This window comes from Ascaphus truei, chromosome 3 (genome assembly GCF_040206685.1).
Source record: "Ascaphus truei isolate aAscTru1 chromosome 3, aAscTru1.hap1, whole genome shotgun sequence".
Classification (NCBI taxonomy): Eukaryota; Metazoa; Chordata; class Amphibia; order Anura; family Ascaphidae; genus Ascaphus; species Ascaphus truei.
Genome location: NC_134485.1, coordinates 197,989,587 through 198,012,517, shown reverse-complemented (window position 1 = coordinate 198,012,517; position 22,931 = coordinate 197,989,587). Strand labels below are relative to the sequence as shown.

General features: G+C 44.7%; 1 protein-coding gene across 1 annotated transcript in view; it reads left to right on the top strand.

Moving 5' to 3' along the window:
- Positions 1 to 8,012: 8,012 nt before the first annotated feature.
- The window catches only part of KCTD7 (potassium channel tetramerization domain containing 7), a 40,721-nt gene continuing 25,802 nt past the window's right edge, over positions 8,013 to 22,931 (top strand). The window contains exon 1 of the mRNA XM_075589910.1: positions 8,013 to 8,482. Coding sequence (XP_075446025.1) covers positions 8,333 to 8,482 — 150 coding nt within the window. The 5' untranslated portion in view covers positions 8,013 to 8,332. The remainder of the gene's footprint in view (positions 8,483 to 22,931) is intronic.

The following is a 22,931-nucleotide window of genomic DNA, read 5'->3' as shown; positions in this document are numbered from 1 at the left end:
AGTACCATGCAGAGGCCCGTTCCTGACTTCTGTGCTGAAGCGTTGTTTCCTGAGGCCTGCTGCTAGCTCCATGCAGAGGCCCGTTCCTGATTTCTGTGCTGAAGCGTTGTTTCCTGAGGCCTGCTGCTAGTTCCATGCAGAGGCCCGTTCCTGACTTCAGTGCTGAAGCGTTGGTTTCCCCGATGCTGCCCTGCGGTGTACTTCAGCCAGCCTGCTGTCTCCCCCTGCTGTGACCGGCATCATGGGCTGAGGCCGCTCCTCGCGCAGAGTCCACTCCCGCGCTCACTCTCCTAAGCTGAAGCGGGGAACTCCTGACTACCTGTTGCCGAACTCCTGCTTGAATAACGACGATGCTGCCTTCTCCAATCCTGACCCTGCTACGTACGACTATGAACTGCGCACTCCGGATCAGTCTGCGCGGACTAAGATCGGTGATTATATAACCCCACCTCAGCCCCACGGTCCGGTCCCGGTTTGTGGCGAGCACAATTGTAACAGTATGCTCGGCCCCACAAAACCGGACCGCGCTGTGGCGGGGGTTGGTAAATATTTAACTGTACCTATGTCCCAGGCTGCGGACCAGTCCCTGTTTGGAAGACCATACCTGTTTGAGACTGCCTCCGCCTGAGAGTGCGTTCTTGTATGAAGGTTTAACCCCTCAGGAAAGACTGATTCGTAAAGAACTCCTTACTAGATCTCAGCAATTTAAAGAGGAAAGAAAGTCTCAACAGGCCCTGCTCTCCCAACGGTCCCGGGTTTTTTCCTCCTCAGAACGAAAGACTCTAGATCAGATTCTAGATGCCGCCTGTGTGTTATACCAAGATTTTGACTTAATCATAAGTGAGCGGGACCCTCTTCTCGCTGCCTACGCACTTTCTAATCACAATTTCTATGCTGCCAGTCCTGTTACTAAACCTGTGGGGTTACCACCCTCTCCTAAGAAGGGCCAAACCATCTCCCTGTCACTCTCCGCTAAGGAAGAAGCTGCCACGGTCCCTAGTCCTGAGTTAACCTCCCTTGGTTCTTTCCCCGAGGTTATTCCTGTCTTAACCCCTGCTAGACAGGCCTATGAGTCCCCCACTGTAAACCCTTGCATCCCCCAGGTCATTGTGTCTTCCCTAGCACCAGAGAATGAATCCTGTTTGCCCTCTCTTTCTAACCCAGAATTTCTAAGCTCTGTTCCCGAGGTTATTTCTGTTTTAACCCCTGCTAGTCTGCTATTTGTGGTCCCCATTGTTAACCCTTGTATCCCGCAGACTAATGTGAGGTCTCAAGGGCAAGAAGCTGAAAACCCTATGTCCCCACTCTCGGAGACAAGCGTATCTTTTCCTGATTCTCAGGTACAGCCTAACTTAACCCTTGAGGTTTTTCCTATGTTAACCCCTACAGGTCAGCCCTATGAACCTCCCTTGGTAAAGCCCTGTAGTCTGCCATTCAAGGACACCTGCTTAGCTTCAGAGGATGAACCCCTTATGTCCTTTGACTCAGCTAAAATTTTCGGGGCTTCGCCCCCTGAACTTTCGGCAATAATACTGGCTCAAGTTAAAAGTATTCTGGAACCGTTTGTTTCCCTAAGCCTGTTCGCAGAATCCCCACTCCTAGGTATGTCGCTGACCCAGTCTGTCACTCAGAGAGCTGAAATCCCTGCTTCTGAGCATAGACCCCTTTTCGTGGAATCTGTAGTCGTTTCTGATGTCCCAGACACTCTTTCCCAAATACCCACTTCAGAGACCAGCACAGTTGTGGTTGCCCCCCTTGTACTGTCTGTGTTCTCCTCTTCTCAAATCCTAGGGTTAAATGCGAACAGTACATATTATGCCCCTTTCCAAGTGACCCCTTCAGAGATCAGCATATCTGCTGTTGCTCCCTTAGTACAATTACAGTTAGGGCCCTCCTTTTTGAAGGATCAGGTTTTCAAATTTAAAACTCCTTTTCCCCCTGATTTTGTAAACCTGCAGTCCCTTCTCACTGTAGTTAAAAGTTCTCCAGCAGCCGCCGAGTTAAGCTCTGCCGCTGCCAAATCTTCGGTTGTAGAAGCAACTTTCCCTAGTTCACTTCCGTTTGTCCTATCTGTTATTCCTGTCCTTGACTCTAAGTCTGTCTCCTTGGGACCAGTGACAGCTATTAGCCTCCCTTCTACGGTCCCTCAGGCTATCACTTCATAGATCAGCTTATCTGCCCGATCCCTTACTACGCTCTGAGTCTCCCCTTATGGCTTCTAGGGTCTCCCCAGCACTCCCTGTGTTAACCCTTGACTTCTCTCTGACTCCTGAGGTAGAGCCTGGCTGCCTGCTCTCCACCTCTGCGGTAGTCTGTGAGATGCCTATCACCTTTACTAAAATTCCTGTTTTGCAAGGTATTTCTCCTATTAAGTCTGTGATACCTGCAATTCCTGTAATGGGCTCTAAGACCCCTATCACTGAGTTTCCTATGGAGTCTGATGCCCTCACTAGGGATTCTCAGGGACCCAATTCAGAAACAAGCACAATGTTCTCTGATCTTATTACAGTAGCTAGTTCAGTTCCTGCTGGTTCTCAATCACCCACTTCAGTGACAAGCAATATGTCCCTTATTTCTATTGGAAAGTCTACCCCAGTTTCTTTCACGGATCATGCAACAGCCTCCGGGATGATTAAAAATGACTTTAAGTCTGGGATGCCCACTCCTTTAATAATACTGTTTCACGTTGATTCGCCCACAGTATTCGGGGTATCCACTACTGACTGTATGTCTACTACCACGAACTCAGGGGTATCGCATTTGGAACTTTCAGTGATACCCGCTATGTCCCTTTTTTCAAAAAACCCCGTCTTTAAGATGGACTTATATTTCCCTGTGTCTCCCACAATACTTGGGGTACTTACTATTGACTGTCCTGTCGCAAAACTAGGGTTACCTCTCAGGAAGGTGCCTGGAGCTACTGATGTTAAGAACCCTATGTTTAAAACAGTAATATTTCGCATTGCTTCTCCCACAGTATCATGCGAGACCTGGGTACCTGGGACCTCCACTCCTAAGCCAAGCTCTAGTTCTCTGTTTTCCTTCTCTGTGTTGGAGGTACCCAGCGTTAACCCCAAGACTTCTATTCCTAAGGCCTTGGACATAGTAAGCGCTTAGGTGCTGCCGCTACTCTCGCTTGTTGCCGCTCGCTCTACCAGGAGCTTTTTGCTGTCCTTGCAGAGGAGACAGCAAGCGCTTGGGAGGCGGGTATGACTGTGTGTGTCACTTTGAAGTGGTCTGTGTGTTTGTGTGTCACTGGGGAACCTGTGTGTGTATGTGTGTGTGTGTGTGTGTATTATATAATATTTTAAAAATTAAAAAAAAGACATGTGAGAATAAATTATTTATTAACATTGTGCAACTTTGATAAATATATTCGCGCACACACATCACACACCACACAGACACATACACACTGGTACACACACACACACACACACACACACATACACGTACACACACACACACATACACACACACACACGCACACACACACACACGCACACACACATACATGCACGCACGCACACACACACATACATGCACACACACACATACATGCACACACAGACACACGGGGCAGAAGGGGGCACATCACCCGCTCCCTCCCCCCCCCCCCCCCGGCAGCGCAAGCCCCCTCCATCTCCCGCAGGCTGACAGCCACAGGAATCGGGCAGATGGAGGCACATCACCCGCTCCCTCCCCCCCCGGCAGCGCAAGCCCCCTCCATCTCTTGCAGGCTGACAGCCACAGGGATCGGGCAGATGGAGGCACATCACCCGCTCCCTCCCTCCCCCCCCCCCGGCAGCGCAAGCCCCCTCCATCTCCCGCAGGCTGACAGCCACAGGAATCGGGCAGATGGAGGCACATCACCCGCTCCCTCCCCCCCCGGCAGCGCAAGCCCCCTCCATCTCTTGCAGGCTGACAGCCACAGGGATCGGGCAGATGGAGGCACATCACCCGCTCCCTCCCTCCCCCCCCCCGGCAGCGCAAGCCCCCTCCATCTCCCGCAGGCTGACAGCCACAGGAATCGGGCAGATGGAGGCACATCACCCGCTCCCTCCCCCCCCCGGCAGCGCAAGCCCCCTCCATCTCCCGCAGGCTGACAGCCACAGGGATCGGGCAGATGGAGGCACATCACCCGCTCCCCCCCTCCCCCCCCGGCAGCGCAAGCCCCCTCCAAATCCCGCAGGCTGACAGCACCGCACATCAACACACACACGCACGCACATCAACACACACACACACTCACACTCACTCCGCTGGCGCCAGACAATAAGTACCACATTCACATTTCCCTGCTCTCCTTCCATTGGTTGCTGAGGCGTCACGTGAGCGGAGTCAGCGCGTGAATTTAAAATTTCACTGTCGGCTCTGTTCAAGCGCGCCTCAGCAAGCAAGGGAAAGCATGCGCGAGCCCCTACTAAAGCCGCTTTAATTGCGGCTGTAGGGGCTCAGTGGCAAGCAGCAGCAAGCGAGAGCAAGCAAGCTGTAACCATGCCCTGGGCCTAAGCCTGTTGCACCGCTTACACGGCTTCCAGCTTTCTCGGATAAGATCTGTTTTCTCACCTTTCAAACAGTCTTTACTCGCAGGTTTCTGTGCTTTGTCTGAAGTGCCCTTTCTGGATTGCATGTCTTCATTCTCTAGGACGAAGACACTCATGCTGTACCTCGTTGCTTTGCCTGAGGCGTCCATTCCTGTTCTTGATGGCCCCACTATGGGTTTGGACGTGCTGTCCCCTACTGTCTCCATGATGCTTACTATGCCCTTCGCCAAGGCCATAACTTCGGATTTGATTCCCCCCAAATTTCAGAGGCCAAAGGAGGCGGATCCTGCAACTGAATGTACCCCAACCAACAATTACGTAAACACTGCTACCAGCTCTCTCGAATTGCTTGGGATTACAAGCCTGGTTCGTATCAAGACTACTGCTCCAATAACTTGCAGTGAACCCGCCCGCCCAATACCCTCGCTAACCACCTCCCCGAATTCCTTGGGAGCTAAAGACTCTCGCAACTTCTTGCATGCTGATTCCACCAAGGCCATTGTCTGCCCCGAATTCCCCAATGTCATTTTTGTCCGACAATCAGTGTCCTGTGTTCCGTATTCTTGGACTATTACTATGCACCGGACACCTGGCTGCTGCCCTTCTGATGTCCATATTCTGGAGTCCCCTGGTCCCATTGCCCATGTACCAAAAACCGCAATGCCACCACTGTCCTGTCTCTCATTGCAGCTTCTGCCCTGTGCCCTATCATTGGAGGAATGCTCCCACACCCTTCCCCTGTGATTGGATCTCCGCCCTTTATATGTTGGGCTTTGGCTCTGAAACAGGGCCGAGCATAAAATATCCCTCTCTGGACGTTACTGTCTCTGCCACAAGCCGCCCTTGCTTGTATCCTGGTGTACTAACCCTCTAGTTCTTATCCCTAGTTCCTAGTTCCTGAGGCCTGCTTCTAGTACCATGCAGAGGCCCGTTCCTGACTTCTGTGCTGAAGCGCTGTTTTATGAGGCCTGCTGCTAGCTCCATGCAGAGGCCCGTTCCTGACTTCTGTGCTGAATCGTTGTTTCCTGAGGCCTGCTGCTAGTACCATGCAGAGGCCCGTTCCTGACTTCTGTGCTGAAGTGTTGTTTCCTGAGGCCTGCTGCTAGTTCCATGCAGAGGCCCGTTCCTGACTTCTGTGGTTTCCCCGACGCTGCCCTGCGGTGTACTTCGGCCAGCCTGCTGTCTCCCCCTGCTGAGACCGGCGTCATGGGCCGAGGCCGCTCCTCGCACAGAGGCCACTCCCGCGCTCACGCTCCTAAGCTGAAGCGGGGAACTCCTGACTACCTGTTGCCGAACTCCTGCTTGAATAATGACGATGCTGCCTTCTCCAATCCTGACTCTGCTACGTACGACTACGAACTGCGCACTCCAGATCAGTCTGCGCGGACTAAGGTCGGTGATTATATAACCCCACCTCAGCTCCGCGGTCCGGTCCCGGTTTGTGGCGAGCACAATTGTAACAAATCAGCCTTATACTGAGTAAGACGGAGCATGCAATTTTGCACGCTGTGCGAACACAGTGCAGCAGCTGATACGGGCCGACCATAGTGCGCGGGAGGGAAGCGCGATGAAGAGCGACCGCATGGCAGATTTTTCAAAAGACAAATCAGTTTTTCTCGCGGCGGCCGCGTCACGTGAGCGGTTCAACCAATTATAGCGAACCAACCTGGTGTCGTGTCCGCCACGCCTCCAGCCCTAGTGCACCCATCGCTCAGGCGACAGGCGCGATGTCATGCACTTGGTCGCACGTGCCTACTATAATCTTAGCGTTAGGCCTCGGACCCAGTGCTCACGGCTGCCTGCGCTACCGCGTGTGTGTGGGGGGTGAACAATATATACGGCCCTCCATAGGGACGATCCCAGTCCCAGTCACTACCCTGCTCTTCTCTGGACGTGCGACCCTTAGACCACTGAATGCGACTAAAACAAGTGCACGGGGTGCCAGGCGCACTGATGCGTGCATGCACGCAGTGACTGGGGACGTAGCCTTATACTTTGGAGCACTCTACACGCCTTCGCCAACGGTAAAACAAGTACGGTAGAAGAGAACCAACATTCATATGTGTAGTACTGATTGCTGCAAAAATAAAACAAAACCTATAAACTACATTATTATGATTTACTATTTTATGTCCAAACAAAACAATCAATAACAAACAATGAATAATTAATCTCACCTGCTGGGAACAGCAGACAGGATGGGGCCTCTGCTAGGACTGATCATTAGTCAACCCCTTTTTTAGTTTCCCAAACTAACAGCATTGCAAGTATATACCCTGAACAGTGCAGCAATCTTTTATTTTTGTAAGATACATACCAAGCTCATATAGGATTGGATATATTTGTGACACCACTGCCATGGAATCCCATGGGACGCCGGTGATATTCTGAGTTATACTGTTATGTTATCTAGAAGAGCAATGTTGCATGCTACATCTGTATTCAACCTTAAAACAATTTGTATCACTGATTTGTAGTGTAGAAATATCCATATGGTGTAAAAGGTTTCATTAACCCACAGTATAAACAGGGAAAGTCATAAAATAAATGAATGTTGAGTATTGTAAATAAAAAGTATTGGTATAAAGTACCATCAAATAACATCAGGCTTTGAATGGTTTCCCAAAAATGATCCGTTCAAATCAAACCCCCTCTAGAGTTGATCTTGTGTTTTCTTCCTGCAATCTCTGTTAGCAATACTGTACCTCTAACTCGTCTATACAATAACACCCAGGGGAATATATTATGTCAATTGTTTTCTCTAGAACTCTGGGCTTCTTAAGAGGTTGCCAGGCAATATTTTTGTAATGCTTTATAATATTTTACTTTTCAAGATACCATAAACTTATTCTGCTATATTTTTAATATAAGCATGCAAAAGGTTTTTTTTTAATGCACATATAGGATGAGTCAGTTGACTAAATGTAACATAGGTTGTCTTTTTTTCAACAGCATGTACTATTTAAAATGTGTTGTTATAAACGTTAACATTAAATATTAAAACATGATAGTTTAGAACATCATTTGAATAAACTATATAAAACTAATAAAGGACTGTTTGATTAAAAATATATACTACATTATTATATATATATATATATATATATATATATATATATATATATATATATACTATAATTTTTTTTTTAGGTACATTGAATAGCTATATTATCTGATACCACAAAACACTTGGATGACCATATCTTTAGGGATGGGCTAAAATGTGTTTAAATAATGCTCTGCAACCATCTGAAGTCTAAACTATAATACTGTTTGCAATCCTTATTCCAAATGCCCAGAACCAGCAACAACATTGTTTTATGATTATATCTGCAGTATGATGCTGCCTGAAAACGGGGGGGAAAAAATCAAGATCAACTGGTATGGTACAAAAACATGAAACAGTCAAAATAAATAAATATTGTATATACCACGTGATGCATAGGGGGAAAAACACAGATCCCACCCCTATGATGTCAGAGCAGACTCGGCAAGGCAACCTCTGGGATCATTTGACAGATTCAATGAGATAATATTATCAGACAGATCACCTGCCTGCATACACTGTAGCTCCATATATATCATTTATACACATACACACACACATACACACACACACACACACACACACACATAGCCCTCCTCTTCCTGCAAAGCCAGCTGCACTGGCAGAGATCTGACCATGAGTCTCTGCCAGCTCTGATCTAGCAGTGTCTGGATCACTCTGCAACTCTCCCCCCACCCAACCCTGACAACTGAAGCCCCTGGCAGAGAGGCGCAGAGGGATGGTGGTAGTTTCGGGGCAGTTTGAAGACAGAGGGACCCCAGACGATGCCATGTCGAGCTCTGATGCTGAGGATGAGCTAATCGAGCCTGCCACGCCCACTCACAGCAGCGCTGCCCACTCTCTGCAGGGCAAGCTGCAGCAGCTGCAGGTAAGGGCTCTGCAGCCAGGCTGACCCATGCACTGCTCTGCTCTGTACCCGACTGTCCCGTTATGTCTACAGAGTGCAGTGAAGGATATACTGTATGAGTCACAAGCAGGCTCTTTCATCCCTCCTCCTGCTTCCACACATTGGCTGGGCTGGACTTTAGACAAGTCTGTCTTGAGCCAGTACAGACAATCATTGGGTGTGTTCCTCTGCCCATCAGCTCTGAAAGGACTGGTTCCTGCAATGCAATTTATATTATTACAATAAGTTGCGCTTAATATAAACACTGACCTTCTCGAATGCATATACTGTACAACCTCCCATGAAATGGCTATAAAGTTGGATGGACAGTGAAGGAGTTTGGTAATAATTTGAGCATAAATAGGATGGTTATGGTGATGTCAGTGAATAAGCTACTCATGCAAACAGACTGCTTATCATAACTTGTAAGGAGATGGGCAATTTTCCTTTAAATGAGTTAACAACCATCTCTACCTCACCCTGTCACTGTTTTTTTTTTTTACAAAAATGTATTGGAACTTTCTGGAACCCCCCAAAACGTATAGCCACTTTGGGAAAACCCAGACCATTTATATTATGTGTTTTAAAATACAATTGCTATGGAAGGGCTTATATTTTGTTTTAGCAATAGCAATAGTATTTTATTAACATATAACAGTATATATAAGCGCAGTATTTTGTAGTGCAACTCCAGATGTAATCACGTTTATTTAATATTTTATTCTTATTGAGCACTGTGTGGTCTATGTGTGATTTACTAGGTACAGTAGCAGAGAGAATCACTACTTGTAAAGGATTACGATTTCTGTTCACGAATAGTACCACTATACAGTACTACTCTGCTTTGCAATCCACTACAGGCCCATCTGGCAGTGAACAGGTTAATGCATTTTGCTAAATGATTGGATTTACAAAGTAAAGGCCACTGTAAAGTACAGTACAATTTGATATACTGTAGGTATAGTACAGCTATAAAAGTAACAGAGAGAAGAGAACACGTTCTCCTAAGAATGTTAGTGGTGTTTTGGGAGACAGAAGGAATGTACATGTGTAATGTAAATATTACTACTGAACAAATACAGTTTGGCCCATATCCACAAAAGGGTGCTAAGATTTAGCACACCTGTACTCCAATTCAAATGTAATATTATATGTGTGTGTGTGTGTGTGTGTGTGTGTGTGTGTGTGTGTGTGTGTGTGTGTGTGTGTGTGTGTGTGTGTGTGTGTGTGTGTGTGTGTGTGTGTGTGTGTGTGTGTGTGTACGGTATATACAATGGCGAGAAAATGTTTGTGAACCCTTTAGGATGTTCACATATTTCAAACCTAAAATGTTATTAGATCTTAATATAAGTCCAAATAACAGATAAAGATAACCTAATCAAACAAATCCATGTGTGAAAAAGTATGTGAACCTTTAGATTCAGTAGATTCAACTAAGTGTTTCATGTAACTGATGATCAGCCTCTCACATTGGTTTTGAGCGTTCTTTGCATGGACAGCTCGCTTTAGGTCCTGCCACAACATTTCAATGGGGTTTATGTCCGGACTTTGACTAGGCCATGCTAAAACACGGAATTTCTTCTTGTGCAGCCATTATTTTGTGATTCTGCTTGAATGTTTATGATCATTGTCTTGCTGCATGACGCACTTTCGCATCAGCTTCACCTCACTGATGGATGGTCTGACATGCTCTTCTAGAATCTTCTGATACAATGCAGAATTCATGGTTGTGTCAATGATGGCAAGCCGTCCAGGTCCTCAGGCAGCAAAGCAGCCCCAAACCATCACACTCCCACCACTATGCTTGACGGCTGGGATGAAGTTCTTCTGTTCGAACGCAGTGTTTGGTTTTCACCAAACATAACGTTTTTCATTGAGGCCAAAATATTCTACCTTTGACTCGTCTGTCTAGAGAACATTGTTCCAGAAGTCTTGTGGTTGTGCTCATTGGTGAACTTCAGATGGACAGGACTGTTCTATTTAGAGAGCAGTGGTTTCCTCCTGGCTATCCTTCTATGTACACCATTCTTGTTCAGTCTTTATCTGATAGTTGAGTCATGATCGCTCACATTAGCCAAGGTGAGAGTGGCCTGCAGGTCCTTGAAAGTTACTCTGGGGTTCTTTGTGACTTCCTGGATGATTGCCGGTTTGTTCTTGGAAAGATTTTGGTAGAATGACCGCTCCTGGGTTGAGTGACTGTGGTCTTGCACTTTCTCCATTTGCAGATCTGTCTGACAGTGTATTGGTGGAGCCCCAAACCCTTAGAAATGGTTTTGTAACCCTTCTAAGACTTATGAGCATCAATAACGGCTTTTCTTAGGTTCCCAGAGATTTCTTTTGATCGTGACATGACGTGTTTCCACACACCTGTATGGTGAAGACCAAACTCACAAAGTTTCTGATCTTTATATAGGGTGCGGCCTCCCACAATCACACCTGAAGATATACCTAATTGTTTAAACAAAAAACAAAGCTGGGGCGCTCCCTACCTTGTATGACGTGTGTAAATGTAACACAGGTGGGCTAGTAAAGTAACAGAAAATACTAGCCCTTGTCGCAGTTCTGCAGCTTGACCAGAAAGAAGATGGAACCCAGAATCTTCTTACAGCGGCAGTAGAAACAGAATGATGGTCAGCGCAAGGTGTTAATCTCAGAAGTAAAAGAGATAATAGTTTATACAAGTGATTAGTGCATATATTAATTAACACAATATGTTAGCAAGGGGAGGGGGAGGGAAAGGAGAGGGGAAGGGAAAAGGGTAAGATGCAGATGAATGATGGTAAATACGAAAATAAATATAAACATCAATAACTCAAACGGCCTAGTGTCAGCCCCTTCCCTCAGAGGAGGGTGATAGGAAGAACAGCTGTATTCAGATGAGTATTACAGCGATGGGATGAGTATAAACAGGTATGTATATAAATATAAGAACAACTCACACGGCCTTGTGTGAGCCCCTTCCCTCAGAGTGCTAATTTGTATGATGTCAATCTGATTTGGGGATAGTTGGTGAAATCAGTCACGTCTTCACAATATTTCCCCACAGTGGGTGTAGTGTGCAAATGGCTCCTCTCCCAGGTACCCAATTGTAGAAAATGGGCAGAGCCTGGATTAGCAATAGTTATATATATATATATATTAAAATATATATATATATATATATATATGTGTGTGTGTGTGTGTGTGTGTGTGTAAAAGAAATCTATAATCGCCGCACTTCTCCATGTAAGGAGCATGCAGCTGGCGAAGGGATTGGCCATACAAATGTGAAAAACAGAAAGTGAATCCCTTTGGGATAACAATACATGAGGAATATATATATATATTTAAATTTAAATGCATACTAATGTTATGTGAAATAAACCCAGAAGGGATTAATATATTCAAGCATATATGCTTATATAACATAGTGCAGTTAAAAACTGGTATATACCAGTGAAGATACTCACATGTCTGCAAGTAAAGTGAATAGTGAAATACATGGTCCTTGCTGAGAGAGAGAGAGAGAGAGAGAGAGAGAAAGAGAGAGAAAGAGAGAGTGTATGAGAGAGAGAGAGAGTGTGTGTGAGAGAGAGAGTGTGTGTGAGAGAGAGAGAGAGTGTGTGTGAGAGAGAGAGAGTGTGTGGGGGAACGGAGCTGTGTGGGGGGGGAAGGAGCTGTGAAGGGGGGGGACGGAGCTGTAAACGGGGAGGCCACAGCTGTGAACAGGGGGGGGGGACCGGATTGCTGTGAACGGGGGAGAAAGAGAGTGGGGGCAGAGAGGGGAAGGGGGAGAGAGAGAGGTGAATGGAGAGAGAGGGGGAAGCGGAGACAGAAGGGGGTGCGGAGATAGAAGGGGTGCGGGAAAATTACATCCCGGGCAACGCCGGGTATATCTGCTAGTACTTGATATAATAGGTCTGCCAGGCGGGCAGATCAAGGATTTATGGATCTTTGGGAGATGGTGAAAAATTGGTACAACTGGATTCCTAGACTACAGATAGTCAAATTCTCCATCATCAATGACATGGAAAATTCTACCTGTATCTAGTAATTGTTTTAATTCTGATACAAACCCAATCGTAGGATCTCGTGTTAACTTTGAATATGATTGAATATCTTCCAGTTAGCGAAGGGCTTCCTTACAATAGTCACTAGATGATTGTATGACTATAGCTCCACCCTTGTCAGCATTTTTAATAATAATGGAAGTATCCTTCTTCGAAGACATTAATTCTGATCTTTCTGCTTTTGTTAGATTGTCGATTTTTGAATATTGGATAGAGGACCCTTTAGATAGAGTATTCAAGTCCCTCTCTACTAGTCTCTCTAACGTGAGTAAGTGAGGGCCTTGGATAAAGTTCGGAAAAAACACAGACTTTTTTTTGAGTCCTGATTTATTGCGGCCAAAAAATGTAGACAACTTGATCCGGAGATTCAATCTCTTCTGGTTGTTCTTCCAATAGTTGTTCCATGTCACGTAGTGTACAAAACATTGGGACGTATTAATCTTAGATAAGGATTTGCGTCCTTTTACAATTAAAGGTCCAAAATGTGTTTACAAAAGAGCAAAACCTTTTCAGAATTTGCTTCTCATAGCCAATATAAATCCCCAAATCAGGAGGGCAATAGGTTGGAAACTTTGAAAGGGTTTTTCAAATGTGCTAATTGCAAAGTACGTATGTATGCATACCAAACAAATATACTGTCTGATGAAAATTTGGAGAAAAATGTCAAAATACAAAGTTTTATCAATTGTAACACTAACTTTGTCATTTATAATTTGAAATGCAGATGTAACAAAGGGTATGAGGGCAGAACCATTCACCCTTTGAAACAGAGAATAATGGAACATTTTAGATTAATTTAAAAAAAGAGACCCAAACCATCCAGTATCTAAACATTTTTCAGAATGTCCTAAAGGCGGTTTAAACAACTTCAAATTTCTAGGTATAGAATATATTAAAATGCCCTCCAGGGGGGGTGACCGTCTTAATCTAAATAAACGGAGATGTACTGGATCAATACATTGGGTGCTCTCTCCCCATCTGGTATCAATACCAATTGGGAGTTGTATCATTTTCTCTGATTCAATACATCCTTGCTCTTGGAATATATATATTTTTATGTAGAGTCATGTGCCCTGTGCAAAAAGCAGGATAGGTGTATATAGACCTACATATATATTAAAAAAGAAAAGAAAAAACTGCTGCGCTAGCTAGAAAACCGGACAGATAGATAGATACATATAAATGGTTGTGAACCAGATGTGACAATGTGTATAGGTGATATATCAGTATGCTGCAATGGACAAACAGACAAAACAACACAAAACACACAAACAGGGAAAAGGGAGGGAGGAAAAGGGGGGGAAGAGGGAAAAAAAGCCCCAAAAAGAAATAAGTGTCTTCAATCAGCTGCTGGGTGTCGCTGCCAGTCCTCAGGATCAAACAACTTCCTCTCAATCTATAAAACAAAAAGAGGACAGCGCGGCTCCCATAGCGTAATACTGTATTTTAATAATGGTATTGCTGATAGATTAAGGACACTTGCAATGTGATTAGCATCCCTGGAGGAAGTCACATGCAGCGACGAAACACGTAGGGAAAGGAGTCTAATTGGACTTTAAATGACACATTTCTTATCTAAGCACTTTGGCATTTATCCGCCACACTTTGGAGCCCGTCCGCTCTGTTTATCCTCATTTTCAGTGAATGGAGCAGAGTCTGTTGTGCTGGTATCCAGTTCTATCCCCGGTTGCCAATTCTCGCGGGATTTGAATATCAGGAGGAGATTGTGTGCGCGCATCTCCCTGACGTCCGCAGCAGGAGCGGTTCTACATACTACACGTGGAGCTACAAACGGAGGGTCCCGCGGGTGATGTCAAAGACTTTTTAACCACTGCTTTTTATCTATTTACACATTGTAAGTGTCCTTAATCTTAAATTAACCATTATTAAAATACAGTATTATGCAATGGGAGCCACGCTGTCCTCTTTTTGTTTTCTACATATATATTAATTCAAGTTCTGATTCTTTATGGAAAATATACTTCTGTTAGCTATTATGATATTTATATATATTGATCGTGTATTTCTATTCCAGCCCAAGACCTCCATTTTTTGATCAACTACAATAATGAGAATATTATTTTGACATCAATTTCATGAGAAAAGATCCATGAAGATATCTAATACTAATGGTTAATGATAATTGTTTAAAAAAAATTAAAAATGTTCCTGAATTGTTTTTGAATTTATTTAATAACATGTAAATCATATAAGAGATTATGCATCTAAAATGTGTCTATGTATATTCTTAGTCAATATCTATCAGTTTATTCACATTATGGTATCCTGATATATTACTTGTGCAGTGTCTGTTTAATCAACTTTGTTTATATTCACAATCATGCCTATTAAAGCTGCAGTTCAGTCACTATCCTGCATGTGTGTTTTTTTTAATAAATCAGTTCTGTAGTAAGAAAAAATACTTTTAGCATTTTCTGTTTTAAAAATAACAACTTTGAAAGACCAATTTTCTTGTATTCTATTTTAACAACCATTTGCTAAGGCACTGCCCCTTCATGTCCTGTCACACCCCTTTGTGAGCCCTGCCCTCCCTCTTGCACATGTCAGTGCAGGAGTGCTCATGAATATTCATGAGCTTCCACTGACTGACAGAAGCAGATGAAAAACATATCCCATATCTAAAGATGTCGCCAAATTTCACGATTAATACATGGGAACGAATTGACTGGCAGCTATACAGTTCTTTAGGTAATTAGAGATTGCCCACATGAAACTATTGAATTAAAAAAAAATAAAAAAGACTGAACTGCAGCTTTAAAGATATAATGAGCTATATAATATCCCTTATGGGAATTATACATATCTAAAAGGCAATGACAGTTTAATAAATTCATCTGATGATAACTAGTTTAATAACTATGTTTTATATCTGATCAGTTAAGGACCGTCTCTGAGATGTATATAAACTTGGTTTATGTGAAGTCTTCTATTCTTCATCTCCCTTTTATATGTTTATTCAATGGTATTTACAATATATGGGAGAGATCCTTTAATAAATACATAGTTGCATAACATTAAAATGTTCATGCATTAGATTTGAGAAGTTGTGCAACATTAATATTAACTTTCTATAATAATTTACACAGGTGTTTGAACTTTGCTTATTACTACACATTTGATGTGAATGTTTTTAAAATAAACTGTTTATGTTTAGTCATCAGTCGTCCTCTCTGTGGCATATATCATGCTCTGGGTTAATGCTAATTATTCGAGACAGTTTACACACCCTCTTGTCGGCACCTCGGGCAGATTTAATCAGTGCCGTTTAGCCTACACCTGCGTTCATACACCACTATTGGCGGAAAGTAATCCCAGGGAATGAATGTGCTACAAAGAGGAGGACTGTATGTTTCAGAGTTCTCAACTCTTTCATAAAGCGCCATCCGGCACGAAACGCATAAGAGTGCTTTTTTAACCTGTTACCTATGTGCCAATAAAATTTTCTAAGAGCTTACTAATCGGCCCTCTTCGTGATCTATCTGGTTGTGCACCGCCGCTTTTTTGCTTCTTCTACCTCTGGACCGGACACTGGCTGGAGCACGCCGAACACGGAAGCTACAAGAAAGGAGATCCTGTGAGTACCCTATTTTTTCAATCAATTTTTGGCAACTTTTGTCTACTACTATACTGATGATTTAAAAGTGGACTAAACTCTTTGAAGGGGTTCTTTTTTGATATTTGTTAAAGGGACACACGTGAATCATATTGCATATCCTTCCTTTGCCATCACTATTCTATTTAAGGATTAATATCCAATATCCAATATTGCAACAATACACAGACATTGTACTGTACATCCACAGCTAAAAAAGTTTTTTTTGGTGCGCTGTGCTGTTTGTTCTACAAACTCTACTCCTTCTGGGCCTGCAGGCTGGTACTTCGCTACCTTCTTGTCTTTCACTTGTTTGATTTTAGCGTTGAAGCTCACTTTTTGGCGTGTTACTTTTTGGAAAAGTTCCTGAGCTTCCAGCTGTCTGTTTGCTCTCTCAGTCAGCTCAGCCCGGACTCTATCCCGCTCTGTGACCTTGATCTGCATATTCTGAAGATGCATCTCCAGCTTCTTCCTCTTGTGCTCAGAGTCTTCCTTACCCTGCAGAAGAGCCTTGACCTCATAGGTCAGCTCATTGCATTCACTCACCAGTGACTGTTTGGCCTACTCTTGTGAAGACAGTAACTCCGCTTTAGTGGTGATGGCTTTTGGACATTCTCCATCAGCGTACCTTCAGCGTTTGAGACTAGAGACCGGTCATTCATCACAAGTTCTGTGTTTGGTTCCACACCATTTAGCTTCAGTACTTCAACTTGGGTGGGATTTCCATTAACCCCAAGTGCACACCATGGCGCCTCTCTATTACAGTTGGCAGACTCATAGGCTTGGGCCTTTCTTTCTTGATTCCTTAACTTACTCCGTTGGGAGTGCCGCTGGACAATCTTTGAGGTCTTTCTTGTCTTACGATCACGGACACACTTCTGTCCCATTCTCATCCGAGACTGTATCTTTACAGCGGCTGCCCTCAGGCAAGGAATCCACTTTGAACCCCATGGGCACTGCAGTACAATTGGATCTGTACTGTGCTTTTCCAACGCATCTTGGTCCTTCCATTGCCTATCAGCCTTGAGAAAGCGTGCATACGCGAAACAGTCGTCGGCGCAGGCTGATCATTACGCAGTGGCTCTTGTCACGGTGAGCTCTGCATATACCTCAGCTCTAAATATATAATTGTATGAGTTAATGTTGCGATTGTGGCTAATGGTTCCGAAGAATCACATGCAGCAGAGACCAGAATTAAAGGGATACACATCCAGGCAGGAAATCTACACTGCACTGAAGAAAGCCACAAAACCACAGATGGACTCTTTTCCCCAATCCCAAGAGGAGAGAGAGAGAGACTGCTGAAGCAGGTAAACCTTACTTGCCTATCACAATAATGTGTAATATAGTTGTTGAAAAAGGGGCTTTGCCTTCCAGCCGTAGTCAGGGTTCAAGAAGTGAGTTGGCGCTCCGGAGAAGCTAGGCTTTGTTTATTGTTTTCTTTAAAAAAAAAAATGCGCTGAAGCAGTGAATACAGACAGTGACCCACGAGCGGTACTGTTTCTGGATGTAAAGGCTGCCACACCACATAGGACTACCAGTTGTGAATGGAGTACTGCACCGACACACTTTATTCGAGCAAATACCCAGTATGTACCTGGCAGATACCTGGAATGCGCCGCTCCTCACCTCTGACAAGCCCCGTTGCGTTTGCCTTCCCAGCCTGGGTTCATGCCTGGCTGACGGGCGGCTGATCTGTTAAATGATAATGATTAGGATTTAATAGGCTGCAATGCTTCGCGTGTCTACCAGATGGCATAAATTCATGAATTGGAATGCAGTATATATATATATATATACTGTGCAGTATTGCAGCCAGCGGGAATAAAATGCTTCAATCCCTGCCTGGAAAATACCTCAATGCACTCGGGCAGAAAACAGTCACAAACCTCAATACACCCGGGTATACCCGAATTCGTGGGACTAGCCGAGCTCGAATAAAGTGTGTCGCCAGTGTATATGCAGAAAAGTGTAAATATTGATGCAAGATTGTTCTGAAGCAGGGAAACTTTTACAGACGTGACCGATGCAAGGTACTGATTCTGGAACTTTAAAGTGGCCGCACAGCTAAAGTCAAATACAGAAACTGCAAAACTAGGGAAGAAAATGTGTTCCTTGTGTAAAGAACTCCACCTCACGAAGCAGTGTCCCTTCAGGCCTTATTCAGATGATGAGAGTGAATGCATGCACAGTACTGCTGATGTTTTAAAACTTACCAAAGGAAAGAAAAGGAAAAAGTTTACAGAGATGCCTGTGAGAGCTACGACCTCTACAAGCAAAATATGCCCACCTGTAGGACTACCACAATTTTGGGTTCTAGCAAAAACAGTGGCAACAGCTGATAAAGCGCCTCCTGAGGTCAGGAAGAAAAATACACCTGGTAGCCCCAAAATGGAGGACAAGTTGTGGCGTTCCTGTAATGAACCCTACCCCACAGAAGAGTGGCCCTTCCAGTCCGATGAGGAGGAAGACATCTCTTATGGGGAACCCAAACCGATGTCACACCCACAAAACACCCCAAGAATGGTGGGGGTGCCTGAACTTGGTACGAACCGAAAAGACCGCTCTCTATGATAACGAATATGATCGTCAGGCGAAAGAGCGGGAGCAGCAGATCACCGAATATTTTTGTCAGCTAACGCAACTGCAAGAAAAGCCTGACGTATACAATGAAGCTGCTGAAGTTTCAAATAAAGACGGAGACCCCAAAACATCCAAAACAAAAAGACGGAAAAAGAAAAAGAAAAGCGGTTCTTCACATACCGTGGAAGGAACAGACATATCCGCAGATCCTGCAGAGAGAAAGGGGGTCCATGATGCCCTGCAGCCTAGAGAAAATGGAGAATTCGTCCCGCGGATGACCGAATATCCAGAGGGCCCAAGGCAGGAGTCGTGTACCCCAAAGAAGTGTCTGTCCGGCTCTAATAGTGAGAAACCCTCAACCAACCATACCAGGGAAGCGGAGCCAGAACCAATGAGTGGTGATCCCTTGACCAACCCTGAAAATGCCCTGAAAATTGCCAGGCGTGACTGTGATCTGCTCCGGGAACAATTGAAACTAGAGAGGGAAGATAATGCTGAGCTACAGAAGACTGTTCTCGCAATGTACTCTGAATCTGGAAAGAATTGGACGATCTCAAAACTGAGCTAGATGCTGCAAACATTACTAATGCCACCATGGTGAAAAAGCAGAGCCAATCCGATAAAATGATGGCTAAGCTGAAGCGGAGTTATGAAGAGGCACTGAAGGAGATTACAGTCTTTCAGCAAGAGGTTCACAGTCTTCGCCTAGAACTTAATGACTCACAACAAGAGGTCAACAGTGTCCGGATAGAGGTGGACGTATCCCAGAAGGTGGTTCATACACTCCGCACAGCACTGGATGCCTCACACCACGAGATCGGCAGCTGCCACACAAAACTGGAAGTCTCCAAAAAGGAACTTCACAGTCTCGCTGAGGAGCTGGACAATTCTAAAAAAAACTATTGTCAATCTTAATATAGATCTCAAAGTCTCTCAGAAGGAGCTTCAGACCCTCAACCTAGAGACGGAAGTCTCCCGCCAGGAGACAGTCAGTTTCTAAGCATAGGTGCGAAAATGGAAGGCGGACTACAAGGAGGCCCTGAATATTACAGAGACTGAAAAAAGTGAAAATTTAAGACTAAAAAAAGAAAATTCTGAGTTGACAGACCACGTCAATGGAAAGGATGAAAAGCTCCACGAGTTGGAAAAAATTAAGAAATTTCTGGAAGGTGAAAAGGTTGAAGCAGAGCACCGACTGCAGAACCAACTACAAGGTCTGCATACACACCTCCAGAATACAGAGGAGAAGCAGCGAGCTCTGCAGGAAGAAAATCTGCAGGCTGCTAAAGAGGTACAAGCGCTGCAGGAACGTCTGAATACCCAGTGCGTCCCCACAGAGCAGTATGAGGAGCTAAAGGCCACGCTGCATATCACCAGAGCCTCGCTGAAGTCGGAGCTTAGAGATCAGGTGACTCTGTATGAGCGGGAGCGGAGAAGGCCCAGAAACTGGAGCAAGAGTTGGAGAGACAGAGAGTCTGTTCCATCCCCTTGAGTCAGTACACCAAGGAGAAAACAGACGCAGCGTCAACCTTGACGACAAAAATTACAGAGCTCCAGAATATGGAGGAGACACTGATACAAACTCAGAGAAAGCAAAGTGCGCAGATAAATTCCCTGAGAAGAGATTTGCAAGACACACTCAAAAAACAGGGATCTTTCCCGGATGAGATTACAGTACTACAAGGACAAATATTGACCCTGACCAAGCATCAGTATCCCACAGCCACAAAAACCCAAAGGAAAAAGGGTACAGTGAGAGCAAGGAGCACCACTCGCCTAAAAAACAAGGTTGCAAAGTCTGAACCACCTAAACAAGCACTAGCTAAACCTTCAGCCACCGAACAGGCAACAAAAAAAGATATACGTGCAGAAACAAAACGAGAAGAATCCTTAGCTGATGAAGCTGAAAAGATGGGACATTCTCTGGAAGTGGATGTGGAATTGCAATTCAATCCCAAAGAAGCTGAACTAGTGGAAAAAGTGCAAAGAGACAGCTTCAAGAGCGGAAAACTCAAAGGGCTATTCTTAAACGCTCTGCAACTGTTACCATACAGTCTGCCTACAATAAGAAGAGCACCCGACGCAAGGGAAATCTCATGACCGTGCACGCAGCAAAAAGACTATTCTTGGAAAAAGTCCTCCTCGAGCGACTGAGGAGTGCTGATCTCAAGCACCTTCGGGAGGAGACACGAATAAACTGGAGAAAGGGCTCAATCCCAGCGGGACTGAGGGTTCTCTTCCTCCATCCACTCTCATTCAAGTCACAGAGATATCTCGAATGAGAGTGGAAGGATGGGCTTCAGCCGTGGTAAGCCCGAGCTTTCCACAAATAGGGGAGGTATGTAACAGGGACTTATCCCTGTTAAGAATCTTGCCTCTAATCCAGCAGTGTGCTGGTTAATTGCAGGTGTGCAGTCAACCACTCCACCTGCCTAATCACAGCTCTGTGAAAAAGCGAACAGGAAGGAGATTTTCATTAGTACACAAGAGTGCTGACAAGAGGAAAGATGTCTTGGGCAGAAAGGCTCTGCTGAGATCAAGACCCCCAAAGACCAATATTCCTGGACACAGAGGACCCAGGAACCTACCAGAGACTGACATGAAGGGCCACCTGCTTTAAGGTATCTCTTGAGACTTTGGGGAATAGGGTGGTAATGGGATTATCCCTCCAGCCCTGGAGTAAGGGACTGGGGAAGTAAGTTAGCCCTTAAACAGGGATAGGCATTTGTTGTATTCATATGTTTTGCTGTGTTAAAAGGGACAGGCGCAATAACGCCTTATTTTAATTTCACCTTAAAACGGTCTCCATTGCATACCTCTGCACACATCTCTTACAATGCATTAACCTGCTCACTGCCAGGTGGGCCTGCAATGTATTGCAAAGCCGAGTAGTACTGTACAGTGGAAATATTCGTGAACAGAGGAGATCGTAATCCTTCACAACTAGTGATTCTCTCGGCTACCTAGTAAATCATACAAGAGACCACACAGTGCTCAGTACGAATAAAATATTAAAACAACGTTATCACATCTGGAGGTGCACTGCAAAATACAGCGTTTATATATAATCTGTTAATAAAGTGATGCGGGAGATGTATTATTCAATGGTAGCCCAGCAGTGTAGCAACGGGTAACACAGGTGCTTGACAAATTAATTTAAAGGTGCAGTCCTACTTGAGACAGTGAGCACTGAAGGCTGAAGTTTAAAAAGAAAAAATTAAGAAAAAGTATGTTCTACACTTTTAATTTTTTTCCTGGAAACCAGATGTTTTTGAGGGTTTGTAGGTTCTTTATCAAATTTTTAGTTAGACTGTTTGTGGAATCATCTCTTCCTCCGGCAAAGTGTCACCCTCACTCCTTTCCTTTTCTCTGCTTGAGAAGTAATTCCGATGGTACAGCCGAGAGTGATGGACAATAAGTATCTGATAAGATAAACATTTAGAGTGTTCTTGATGTACAACATAATGATTGTCTAAAGCAGGGGTGCACAAACTTCTGGCACTGCGCCCCCCTGCCGGCTCTCCCCAAGTGCTCACTCCCCCCCTTTCCTTAGTGCCGGCGTCAAATGACGCTGCTGGGTAATGTGACTTCACACCGCGTTGCCATGGCCGAAGCCGGCTGAACCACGGTAAGTGAGATAGAGAGGCCTCGGGTGGTCCCCCGACATTTAATTTAAATGCCTTGGGGAAGAGTGCGGGGCCTCTGCAACCGCCTGCACCCCCCCAATTTGCGCACCTCTGGTCTAAAGGATACAACTCTGTAAAATGTTTACATTAAGAGGCGGATTCATCAAGCGTCGATATGGGATAACTGATCTGGCGTTAAGTCCCGTTCAAGTCATTGGGAGTTAATCCGTATCGGGTGCGCTAACTTTAAGAGTGATAAAGTAATTTTATTGAGACTACTTTGTTTAGAAAATATAGGATTCTGCTAAGTGGGACTGACTCTTTAGCAATTCATTTTCATCACCTACCCAATTCCCACTGGTGCTGCCAGAGGAATATGGTCAGGATGTTCAGGAAGCACAGCCTGCGGAATATATTCCAATCAAAACAACCTGGAACAATGACTGCTGCTGCTGACAATCTGTTAGCATCCTTAGAGTTATACAGTCACATGGCCTCTTCTGTACTGCTGACCTGGAAGAGAGATGGTTTTGTTTGGCTCAGTGCAGCGTTAAGAACGT